At 40.2% G+C, this 12,282-nt stretch overlaps 1 protein-coding gene across 5 annotated transcripts in view; it reads left to right on the top strand.

Moving 5' to 3' along the window:
• mgat5 (alpha-1,6-mannosylglycoprotein 6-beta-N-acetylglucosaminyltransferase) overlaps nucleotides 1-12,282 on the top strand; it is a 246,044-nt gene that overhangs the window by 73,627 nt on the left and 160,135 nt on the right. For all 5 annotated transcript variants that reach the window (XM_048533823.2, XM_048533819.2, XM_048533822.2 and 2 more), the window contains exons 10-11: nucleotides 1,213-1,346; nucleotides 6,983-7,116. In XM_048533823.2, the coding sequence (XP_048389780.1) occupies nucleotides 1,213-1,346; nucleotides 6,983-7,116 (268 nt within the window). The remainder of the gene's footprint in view (nucleotides 1-1,212; nucleotides 1,347-6,982; nucleotides 7,117-12,282) is intronic.

A 12,282-nucleotide genomic window follows, 5' to 3' on the forward strand; every position in this document is an offset into this window, starting at 1 on the left:
AGTGGCCCCCTGGATTGCAAGACATTGCCTCCTATACTAGTAGTTTACCTTAATCAAGTAGCCAGGTAGTTAAACTTTTTTTTGCTTGTCAAAAAACAGTTCCATGTGACATTAAATCATAGAAACCCTACAGAGCAGAGAGAATCCATCGAGGCCTGCAGCATTTCAAAGGGCATCCCATCCCCAACTCCATATTTATCATAGCTATTCCACTTAGCCTACATGTTCTTGAACACTTCGGGGCAATTGGGTGTAGCAAATCAACCTAACATGCACCTCTTTGGACTGTGGGAAGACACTAGAGCTCCCAGGGGAAACCCTAACAGATGTGGGGAGAATGTGCAAACTCCACAAAGATAGTCACCCAAGGCTGGAATTGAACCTGGGTGCTTGGTGCTGTGAGGCAACAGTGCTAACTACTGTTCCTGTGTCACCATGCTGCCCCACCTAAGTAGCAAAAACAATTGTTACATTCATACACGTGTATTGCAGTTTTTTTTCCTTTAACTTAAATGGCCAGAAATACTAATGCTAATAGGTACATCTGCTTTATTTCATATTGTATTAACTGAAAATGCTGGAAAGCATTACAGCTTGGTCAGCACTTAGAGAAAAGAGGTTAACATTTTAGACTCATTTACTTTTAATCCGGTAGTTTTTAAACTGTTTGCATTTTCATGACCTGATTTTGGTTCGCATAGGGAAACAATGGCCTAGTGGTATTATTGCTGGACTGTTACTCCAGCGACCAAGATAATGTCCTGGTTTCAAATCCTGACACAGCTGATGATGGAATTTGAATCTGCAATTTGAATCCAGTAACTGTCTGCAATTAAGAATCGAGTGACATCTATGCTGATTGTCAGAAAACCCATCTGGCTTGCTCATGTCCTCCAGACCCACAGCAATGTGGTTGATTCTCAGCTTCCCTCTGGCCAATAAATGCTGCTGAAAAGCAATGCCGTCATCCCATGAATGAATAAAGAAGAAAAATTTTGCTTGTTGGAAAGATTCCATTGATAAAACTATGCAATCAACAGCAACTTTTTGCTTCTCAATTTAAAAGTTGCGCAGCACAAAACTACGTTAAGCATGTAAAAATGCGCAGTGGTTGATCTTTTTATATTGAAAAAGTACAAATATATCCATCTTATTTATAATTGCCTGCCTTATTGGTGTTTTCTCCTTATTTGTCTCCTTCGCTGTTTTCAGATGTATGCTTAGAGTGTTGGATTCATTTGGTACGGAACCAGAATTTAACAGTGCTCAATATGCTCAGTCTAAGGGCCATAAGACACCATGGGGTAAATGGAACCTGAACCCACAACAGTTCTACACCATGTTCCGTGAGTAAATTCTTCCATTTGATTCTCTTTGCGTTAAATGATTTGAGGATTAAATTCTTTATTAGAATACTAGTAGACCACAGATTTAAGTTTTCAGTCGAATAGAAAATTTTTGCAACTTGAGACAAAAATTTCGTACAGGAGTCTTAAAATGTCTAGGCTAGTTGCTCCGTCTAAGATATGAGCAACATAAATATATTTCTTTGCAACCAGTTGCCATTTTTAAATAGCGTTGTACAAAAGTTTTGCCTCTTTAGTTTTCAGAGCTCTGTAATTAACTGTCAAACCAACCACTAAAAATAAGCAAGTAAGCATATCAATGAGTAGTGTGGTGCAGAATAGAAAGATACAAACAGACAAACATATCACTTATTTCCCTTGAAACTCAGTAATTATCTAGATCATGTTTTTATAACAATCCAGTGGTTTAATAATTGTTCCTAATGCAAATAACTTTTATTTCAGCTTTGCAATTGAATTTAGGTTTTTCTCAGTCACATAGAGGATTAGGACTTAGGAGCAATAGTCGAGGCTCTGAATGACTAGTCCAGTAATAATGCCAATGTGATTCAGTTAGACCTGCATGTCCAGAACTGCATTGCAGTATCCTGAATGCAGTTTTACCAGAGCTTTGTGTAACAAATCAACTTTTAATTTGACTGATAAAGTTGAAATTATTGACAGTCATGTTCATTATTTTATGGTTCAGAGAATGGAAAAGGCATGTGATAGTTGTGTATAAATTTAATAGGTTGGATTGGGGGTAGAAAGGGCTAAATTTTCCTCATTCTACAGAGGCTAGAGCATAAGGATATTTTGTCAGGCTGGCCTCAACACTGAAAAAATTCTGAAAATGAAACGCAGGTTACTTCTCAATGGAAGGTCCAAGTTGTGAGCCTTAAGCTGTTTATTAAATTGCCAGCATTCAATCCCATTGTTCAAGTCTCCCCAGATAAAAGTTATACCACTATAACAAGTTTGTGGAGAATGTTTTACTGCTAATGTAGCTGTTGCTGAAATGGTGCTGCTGCCTTCGACTGAAGATGCTGCTGTGGTACTGCTGTCATTCCTGCTACTGGCCCCCTCAAGAGCATCCACATTGTGAAGGAGGCCAGTGATACCACCAGCACTGGCATCTAACTGCCTTTGCTAATGACTATCAAAAATAACTTTGTATTTGGTGCCATACTCTGTTCCACTTTCAAGGTTTCTGATCCAGAATTCAGATATGGAAGGATTGTGACACACTAGGAAATCCTACTAGGAATATTTAGCTCAATAAATCTCGAAATTAAAAGCTGAAAGAAAAGGCAGAAGATAACAAGGTGTGGAGCTGGATGAACACAGCAGGCCAAAGAGCATCTTAGGAGTACCAAAGCTGACGTTTCGGGCCTAGACCCTTCAACAGAAAAGGGGGATAGGGAGAGGATTCTGAAATAAATAGGGAGAGAGGGGGAGACAGACCAAAGTTGGATAGAGAAGATAGGTGGAGAGGAGAGTATGGGTGGGGAGGGGATAGGTCAGTCCGGGGAGGACGGACAGGTCAAGGAGGCGGGATGAGGTTGATAGGTAGGAAATGAAGGTGCAGCTTGAGGTGGGAGGAGGGGATGGGTGAAAGGAAGAACAGGTTAGGCAGGCAGGGATGAGCTGGGTTGGTTTTGGGATGCATTGGGGGGAGTGGAGATTTTGAAGCTGGTGAAATCCACATTGATACCATTGGGCTGCAGAGTTCTCAAGCTGAATGAGTTGCTGTTCCTGCAACCTTCAGGTGGCATCATTGTGGCACTGCAGGAGGCCCAGGATGGACATGTCATCTAAGGAATGGGAGGAGGAATTGAAATGGTTCGCGACTGAGAGGTGCAGTTGTTTATTGCGAACTGAGCGTAAGTGTTCTGCAAAGCGGCCCCCAAGCCTCCACTTGGTTTCCCCAATGTAGAGGAAGCCACACCGGGTACGGCGGATGCATTATACCAGGTTGGCAGATGTGCAGGTGAACATCTGCTTGATGTGGAAAGTCATCTTGGGGCCTGGGATGGGGGTGAGGGAGGAGGTGTGGAGGCAGGTGTAGCACTTCCTGCGGTTGCAGGGAAAAGTGCCAGGTGTGGAGCGGACAAGGGAGTCGTGGAGAGAGTGGTCTCTCTGGAAGGCAGACAAGGGTGGGGCTGGAAAAATGTCTTTGGTGGTGCGGTCGGATTGTAAATGGTGGAAGTGTCGGAGGATGATGCGTTGTATCTGGAAGTTGGTGGGGTGGTATGTGAGGACTAGGGGGATTCTCTTTTGGCGGTTATTGTGAGGGATGAGGCGCAGGAAATGCGGGAGACGTGGTCAAGGGCGTTCTCGACCACTGCGGGGGTATGTTGCGGTCCTCGAAGAACGAGGACATGTGGGATGTGCGGGAGTGGAATGCCTCATCCTGGGAGCAGATGCGGCGGAGGCAAAGGAATTGGGAATAGGGGATCAGAGATAATGGGAACTGCAGATGCTGGAGAATCCAAGATAACAAAGTGTGGAGCTGGATAAGCACAGCAGGCCAAGCAGCATCTTAGGAGCACAAAAGCTGACGTTTCTCATCCAGCTCCATGTTTTGTTATCTGGGAATAGGGGATGGAGTTTTTGCAGGAAGGTGGGTGGGAGGAGGTGTATTCCAGGTAGCTGTAGGAGTCGGTGGGCTTGAAATGGACATCGGTTTGTAGGTGGTTGCCTGAGATGGAGACAAAGGACCCGGAAGGTGAGGGATGTGTTAGAGATGGTCCAGGTGAACTGAAGGTTGGGGTGGAAGGTGTTGGTGAAATGGACGAACTGTTCGAGCTTCTCTTGGAGCATGAGGTGGTGCCGATACCGTCGTCAATGTAATGAAGGAAGCAGTTGGGTTTAGGGCAGTGTCCGTACGGAAGAGGGACTATTCCACATAACCTACAAAGAGGCAGGCATAGCTTGGGCCCATGCGGGTACCCATGGCCACCCCCTTTGTCAGTAGAAAGTGGTAGGAATCGAAAGAGAAGTTGTTGAGGGTGAGGACGAGTTTTGCTAGGCGGATGAGGGTGTCATTGGAGGGGGACTGGTCGGGTCTGCGGGTCAGGAAGAAGCGGAGGGCCTTTAGGCCATCTGCATTGGGAATGCAGGTGTATAGGGACTGGACGTCCATGATGAAAATGAGGTGTTGGGGACCAGGGAATTGGAAGTTCTGGAAGAGGTGCAGGGCATGGGTGGTGTCACGGACGTAGATAGCGAGCTCCTGGACCAAGGGGGAGAAAATGGAGTCCAGATAGGTGATAACTTTTATTGAGGGCTACAGTTGGAAATAACTTTCTTGATCTAAGATAACATAGGTGGAAATTGCATTATATGTAACTCTGGCACCTGCATTCAAAAATGTTGCCTTTTTATTTGCCTTCGAAACAAATGCTAAAAAGCAATGCTTTTTATTCTAATTGAAATTCTCTTCAATCTTAACTGAAGGCTGTATTTTGTTCATTCCTTCACCGATTAAATTAAGCATTACCAGATTATCAATACTGTTGAAAATTGAAGCAGGTGCAGTGTATTTTGTGGAATGCATGATTATAATTCTTAACTGGGTGACTTACTTTTATTGTTAAAGTCAGCTTTCTTACATTATGTCACACTCTTTACAAATGTATGGGATTGTACATGTTGAAATTTCACTAACCTGATATTCTACATAAGTTCATTTGTTTGTTATTGCCAATGATGCTCAACAGCTATAAGCTAACAGTTCTAACTAGGAATAGAAATTGTCACTATACTTAAGTTGAGACTAATAAACAATAACCAAATTGATTTAAGTGAAGCATATACATTTACCCACTAAGAACTAGACTATACCAATGATGGATTTTTCTTGCAATAATGTACTGGTAGAGCTATAATTGATTTTTGCTAATGTTTATATGTAGTTTAAGAACATTAAAATGTTTTAATTTTTTTATTAATACTATAATCTGGTTTACTGTGCCTATTCTCTTATCAGCTTATACACAGAAGTGATTGTTTTCAATAGAGTAAATCACACATTTGGCTGTTTTAAAATAAGGTTAAAAATGTGCTTGATGCCATTTTAAACTAGCAAGTATTTCAAGAATGCACCATCTTTCACACTATTGTCAGTTCATGCCTAATTACACTCTTGGCATTTACAGACCATCCAACCTTCCATCACTCTCCTGATACCGGGCATAACTGAACTAACTTTGGTTTGCCTTGTTTTGCCTAAAGTATAGGCAGATTATAACACCACGGGTTATTGGATAGAGCAAGGAATACAAAGTTACAACTGCAAGGAAGGTGTACAAAAAGCAAGATCAACATTAGATTTGAAATTGGAGGGGTCCTTTTGAGAAATCTGTTAACAGCAGAGGGAAAAGCAGTTCTTCGATCTGTTCGTACATGTGTTTTAAGCTTTTCTGCCTGACAAGAGGTCGGAAAAGATTATAACCAGGGGAGGACAGGGTCTTTGGCTGCCTTTCCATGGCAATGAGAAGTGTAGTTTGAGACAGTGGATGGAAGGTTGGCTTGCATGATGATGGTTTGTGCTGGGTTCACAACTTTCTGCAGTTCTTTGTGGTCCTTGGCAGAGCTGTTGCTGTACCAAGCTGTGACTAATTCAAATAGAATGCTTCTGAGGTATGCTGGATTCCCGTTGTCTGCTACTGCTGTATTGGTATTATACAGGTGATATTTATTTATATGTATTGGTAAGTTGGCATTCTGTGAATGAAAGAGCATCTAAAGCTAAACATTCTAAATCCAGTTTTCAAATTATTTTGCACTTAGTCGTGTAGCTCTGGATTTAAAAAGAAAAAACCCGTTCGTGAGATGTGGGTGTCACGAGCTAGGCCAGCATTTATTGTTCACCCTGCTGTCCAGAAAAGAGTTAACAGTCAACTGCATTGCTGTGGGTCTGGAATCACATGTCGGCCAGACCAAGTAAGGATGGCAAGTTTTCTTCCCAAGAGGATGTTTGTGAACCAGATAGGTTTTTATGACAATCAACAGAGAGTGTGTAGTCATCATTTGGATTTTTATTGATTTTCAGATTTCACCATCTGCCCTGGTGTGACTTGAACCCATATCTGGGGTGCAGGATCGGTATCCCGATGGTGCTATCGCTATACCACTGCTGCCTTTAAAATGATATTGCATTTTTAAAGGCTATGGAATATTTAGAAGGCTTTTTAAGTACATTTAATACATTTGTAGCTCAACAGCATTTTTGACTTTTGGCAGATCTGCAGAGAAGAATATAAAGAGATTTAAATGCTAAGACTGTTGTAAAGAAATGACTTATTTGCAGTTGTAGAAATTGTCCCACAACTCCAGATTTAAGCACTGAGAATTATTGTCACCTTTTTAATGTTATGTTTATATTACTTTGGTTAAAAATTGTTCTGTTGCTATGATATGATTCCCTTCTTTAAATATGTGTCATTCAGTTTTTCACATGCGTGATACTTCCCATTTATTTTTTGGATTACTAAAATTAGCATGTTCAAATGTTAAGAATATGCATCAGGATAAGATATTGATATCTAGAATCCCTGCTGGGTTCTCCTAAACTGATCACTATTTTGATCAAATTATGAAATCTGTGTTGTCTATCTTGCCTGTCTTTGCAGCTCATACACCTGACAACAGCTTCCTGGGATTTGTGGTTGAACAACACCTCAATGCCAGTGATATTAGTCATCTTGATGATATCAAAAGGCAAAATCAGTCACTTGTATATGGCAAAGTGGATCACTTTTGGAAGGTACATATATTCAGCAATTATTCTACATTGAGAATTATTACCTACTTATGTTTATTTGGCTGAGCTTAGATGGGCTATGATAAAAGCAAAATTTGTTGAGTCCTTCCATCTGCCTGTTTTTTTTATCGTTGACTTTAATATTAATGTTTAAATCTATACCCAGCACTTCGTGGAAAAAGTAATTATCAATTATAGGCTTTATTTTTCACTTGAAATCTGGCGAGGGTCTTGTACAGTCATTTGCATATCTGAATACGTTTTTGAACAGAGAAAATTTAACCAGAAGTCTCATAAGAACATGTGGAAAGCTGTTTGAATAATTTTTTTGCTTGCATCTGTTGTCAGACTCCTGGTTGCGATTAGAATATATCTTGTACATGTTATTCCTACTTTCTCCAGGCATCTTAGCCTAGGCAGCTAAGTGTACACAACTACTTTCCCCTTTCAGAAGGAGATATCACTTCATCATTGTGAAATTCTATTTTAGTTAAATAAAACCATTATCGGGCCACATCAGAGGGATAATATTTATTTCTGTGCACTGCACTGCTGAAAAGATAGACTAGTTTTACTTGAAATACCGTGCAGATTCAGCATAATAATATCAGGATTCAAGCATTAAATTAGGAAGATAAGTTATTTAAACTTTATACCCTTAATTTCAGAATATTGTAGCATTTTAAACAAAACACTTAAAATGTAAAGGGATTTGAAAGGTCAAAGGTTTCTCATTCCATTGCTGCAGTACTTTGTTTTCTTCTAGTTATTTTTTAACCCCTGCATCCAATTAAAATATGATGTTAGTCTCCTCTGTTTCAGGTTAATAATCCTAACATGTTAGACCTTTTTGCAATCCAGAACAAGTGATTGAAGTAACTAATTTGTATTCACTGGGAGGCTGGAAAAGAGAGGAGTTGGTTACAATGGTAGTGAACCAAATGACCTGTTTCTGTGTTATTCTTATAATCCTACATTACTCATCAATAGTTTCTCATCTTACATTCTTTTAGTTCAAGCTGTGCTGAACACATTATTTTTACCTGTTTTTATAATCTTCACACACTCAACTGCAGACAGAACTCAAACCATGGCTTCCCCGTTTCTTTATACAATTCCATTATTTCTTTGTTCTTGTATTCTATGCCTTAAATTTCCAGAATACACACTGCTTTATCACTGTGTTCAAACTGGCATCAAATTCTGAGTCTTACCTGTTTATTCATTTAATAAAAATATACATCCAATTTCTGTATTTCGTCCCAGCACATTGCAAGCCTCATTTCTCCAATTTAAAACCCATCTACGCTTGGCTTTCCACTGATTTTGAGAGGAATAACTCCCGGGTACGTCATTTTCAAACTTTTTTCTCGAATCTAAACAACACCTGTTTTTATTTTTCACTTCCTGGAAGGTAAACAGCTATCTATTTATGTTGCTATATTTCTTTTGCTTTTTAAACTTTAACTACAAATATCTTATGGGATATGTTTTTTATAATCTCTTTCTGTAGTTTGTACTGTTTCTACACAATAAGATTTGTTGATCAGGAATTTATACTATATTATAGGTGTAGGTATAACTAGTTAAGTTCTGAAGATGGCATGATTCTAAAGCATATTTGGGAGTATTGGTGAGTGGTTCACAAAATGAACAGTTCCTACATGGGTAGAGTAATTGAGGTGGTAAAAGATGTAATAGTCTAGGAAATAACCCAGAGGAAAGATTTTGGTCATTTTGAATCAATACCCTAAAATGGGCTAAATAGTCACCATTATAATGATCATTTTAATTATACTTTATTTCGCTGCTAAAGGAAGAAATTGCTGTAAATGTTTTGTTTAAATTGCTTGTTTATAATTTGAGATAGTTGCCAACTGGATGTTGGTGTACTATATCGATTTCGGAGCTACTGACACTTTTTTGCAGAAACATTGCTGGTTCCTTGGATGTTTAAAGGAGATGCTGAACAAACCATCAATAAATTCTTTGGTCATGAAGATGCGGGAGTTATCACAGTGCAGAAAGAGGACCTTTTTGGACCAATTTGTCCGTACTGGTCATCAAATATTTGTCTGTTCTAATCCCATTTTCCAACACTTGACCTGTAGCCTCATGTGCCATGGAGTTTCAAGTGCTCATCTAAATAGTACTTAAATATCTTGAGGGTTCCTGCTTCTACCATGCATTCAGATAGTGACTTCCAAATAACCCACCCCTGTTTAGGTTAGGGGATAAAATCTTACCTCAGACCCCCTCTGAACCTCCTGCTTCATAAGGGAAAACCTTGCCATTGGGTCATTGACTCCTCTAATAAGTGGAAAAGTTTCTCCCTAGCTACCCTGTTTATTTCCCTCAGAACTTTGCATCCCTTAATCAGATGCCTACCTCAGCTTTCTCAACGCAAAGGGAAATAACCCAACCTACATAGATTAAAAACCAAAAGAACTGTGGATGCTGTAAATCAGGATCAAAAACAAAGTTGCTGGAAAAGTTCAGGTGTGGCAGCATCTGTGAAGGAAAACAAACAGGTAATGCCTCTGGTCCTGTGACCCTTCCTCAGAACTAAAGACTGTTGTCCCAGTCTACATGGTCTTTTTTTAATCGCTGAATTACTCAAGCCCAGACCACAACCTGGCGAATCGCCTTCTGCACCCTGTCTAGTGATATCACATTCTTCCTATATTGTGGCGACCAGAATTACACACAGTACTCACCTGAGCTGTGACCTAAATAATACATACTATCAGCCAACTTCACATTGCCGGTTTGATTAATTTAAGCATGAAAGGGCTTCAGAAGTGTGTTTTGATAACTTGAGCAGAAGTGCAAGACTGGGATCCCAAAGTCATGATCCCTCAATTCTCTGCTGGTACCCCCAACATTTGTGGGTTCATTTCCTGAGAACTGGAGGGAATACTATGAAATTTCAGTAATCCGGCATAATTTTGAAAGCCCTCCAGCAAAGCTTGACTGTGTTAACATAGGACTGTCATTAAATGCATATTTACCAGCTATATTTTGACAGTTCAGAAATAAAATGATTTGTGTTGAAACAGTTAGTTATCAAAATCAAAGGTTTTATAGAAAATGTGTGACTTAAGATGAAACTGCATGTGAGTGAGGTATTTTCTGTAATTGCAGAAATGTCAGTAAGATTATGATGGGTGGAGAGTCAAGTAAGTTATTCTTGATAGGTAACTACTTTATCAAGGTGTAAAGTTCAACACAGCAAACACTCCCTTGAAAAACCAAATGCGGTCATCACGCTTACCAACTTTAGAAAAGTACACTTGGATAATGAAATACTGTTGCCCAGCTCCAACTATCCAACTAACGTTAACCCAAGAACCCATTACCTGAGGTTCTTGGGCTGCTAACCATTCTCATTGACCACATGTTCCAATGGCAAAAGTTTTAACATATTTCTTTACTAATGGATTTCACATTCTTTCAAAATATTGCTGGTATCAGATTGATGTTTTCAGGGGTTATTTGAGCTAATCTTTTAACCTTTTCGTTTCTTGAGCTTGATTTATCATTTATTTATATTAACTATAAGCAAGGAAGAAGAGTAGACCGTTCAGATCATGGAACAGCATGAATTTTTCAATCATATGGCGGATCTGACTTTTAACTTCACCTCTCGATTCCTGCATATCCCTGATGAATCTTTCATTCCCTTGGTTATCAAGAATCTCTTGTTGAAATTCTACACTCTCTTTGAACAGGATGTTAGTGAAACAATATCACCTATCCCAACAGCCTCTGATGCACCTGTACCCACGGTGGCTGCCACAGATGTTGGATTGGCTACCTTGAGAGTGGACCCATGAAAAGCGATTGGCCCATGATGGAGCCCCCGGCCATGTGATCAGATTCTGTCCGGACCAGATGGCAGAAATCCTCTCAGAAATCTTTAACATCTCCTTAGTACAATCTGAAGTCTTCTCTTCAAGAAGACCACCATCACTGTGGTGTCAAAGAAAAGTCATGCAGCATGTGCCACTGAGTATCATATGGTGGTGCTGACCTCCATAATCGTGAAGTGCTTTGAGAGTCAGTCATGGTTCACATCAACTCCAGCCTACCAAATTGCCTTGATCCTTTGCAATTCACCTAGTACAACAAGTCCACAGTCAATGCCATTTCCCTGGCTCTGTACCCCTAGAACATCTGGATAACAAGGCTATCCATGTCAGATTCCTAATTATTGACTACAGTTCTGCCTTCAACAGCATAATTCCAAACAAACTCATCTGTAAGCTCTGAGACTTGTAACTGGATTCTCGACTTGCTGACCTGTAGACCATAATTATGAAGAATAAATGACAACATCTCCTCAACGCCAGTGCCCCGCAAGGCTGAGTACTCAGCCCCCTATTATAGTCCTTATGCACTCACGACTGTGTGGCTAAATTCCATCCCATCTCAATTTACAAGTTTGCTGACGACAGCACTCTTGTAGGTAAGACTGCAAACAATGAGACAGAATACAGCAAAGAGATGGAGTGCTGAGCAGCATGGTGTAAAGACCACAGCGCCTCTCGCCGAGCCAGTGTGTTTGCAAATATTTCATCACCCTGGTAGGTAATATCGTCAGAGTGTCTCCGGTGATTGGTGTTCTGTCCTGCTTCCCGCTTGTTAATTATATGCTTTGGTTGGTTGCAGTGGTTGATATTACTTCCAGTTGTATTTTTCAGTGGTCTGTGCATCAGATCCAGTTCAATGTGGTTGTTGCTGGAGTTCATTGGAATGTCAGGCTCCAGGAATTCCTGGCATGTCTCTGTTTGACTTGTGCTATTAGGAATGTTTATGTCCCAGTCGAATTCATGTTCCTCTTTATCCTTGTGTATTGAGACCAGGGAGAATTGGTCATGTTTCTTGGTTAGTTGGTCTTCATGTCTCCTTTTATTGTCAAGCTTTCTTCCAGTTTGGTCTGTGTATTGTTTCTCACAGTCCTTTGTACGTATGGTATTTTGTATATTATTTAGTTTCATTGGTTGTGGATATGGGATCCTTTACATTCGTCGGTAGCTGTCGCAGGATGGTTGGTTTGTGGGCTACCCTGATACTGAGGGGTTTGAGTTATCTTGTGGTCATCTCTGATATGTCTCTGTACAGTGGGGTGACTAGTGTGTCTGGCCACGTTGTGTTGTTTTGTTATGG

This window comes from Stegostoma tigrinum, chromosome 7 (assembly GCF_030684315.1).
Source record: "Stegostoma tigrinum isolate sSteTig4 chromosome 7, sSteTig4.hap1, whole genome shotgun sequence".
NCBI classification, from domain to species: domain Eukaryota; kingdom Metazoa; phylum Chordata; class Chondrichthyes; order Orectolobiformes; family Stegostomatidae; genus Stegostoma; species Stegostoma tigrinum.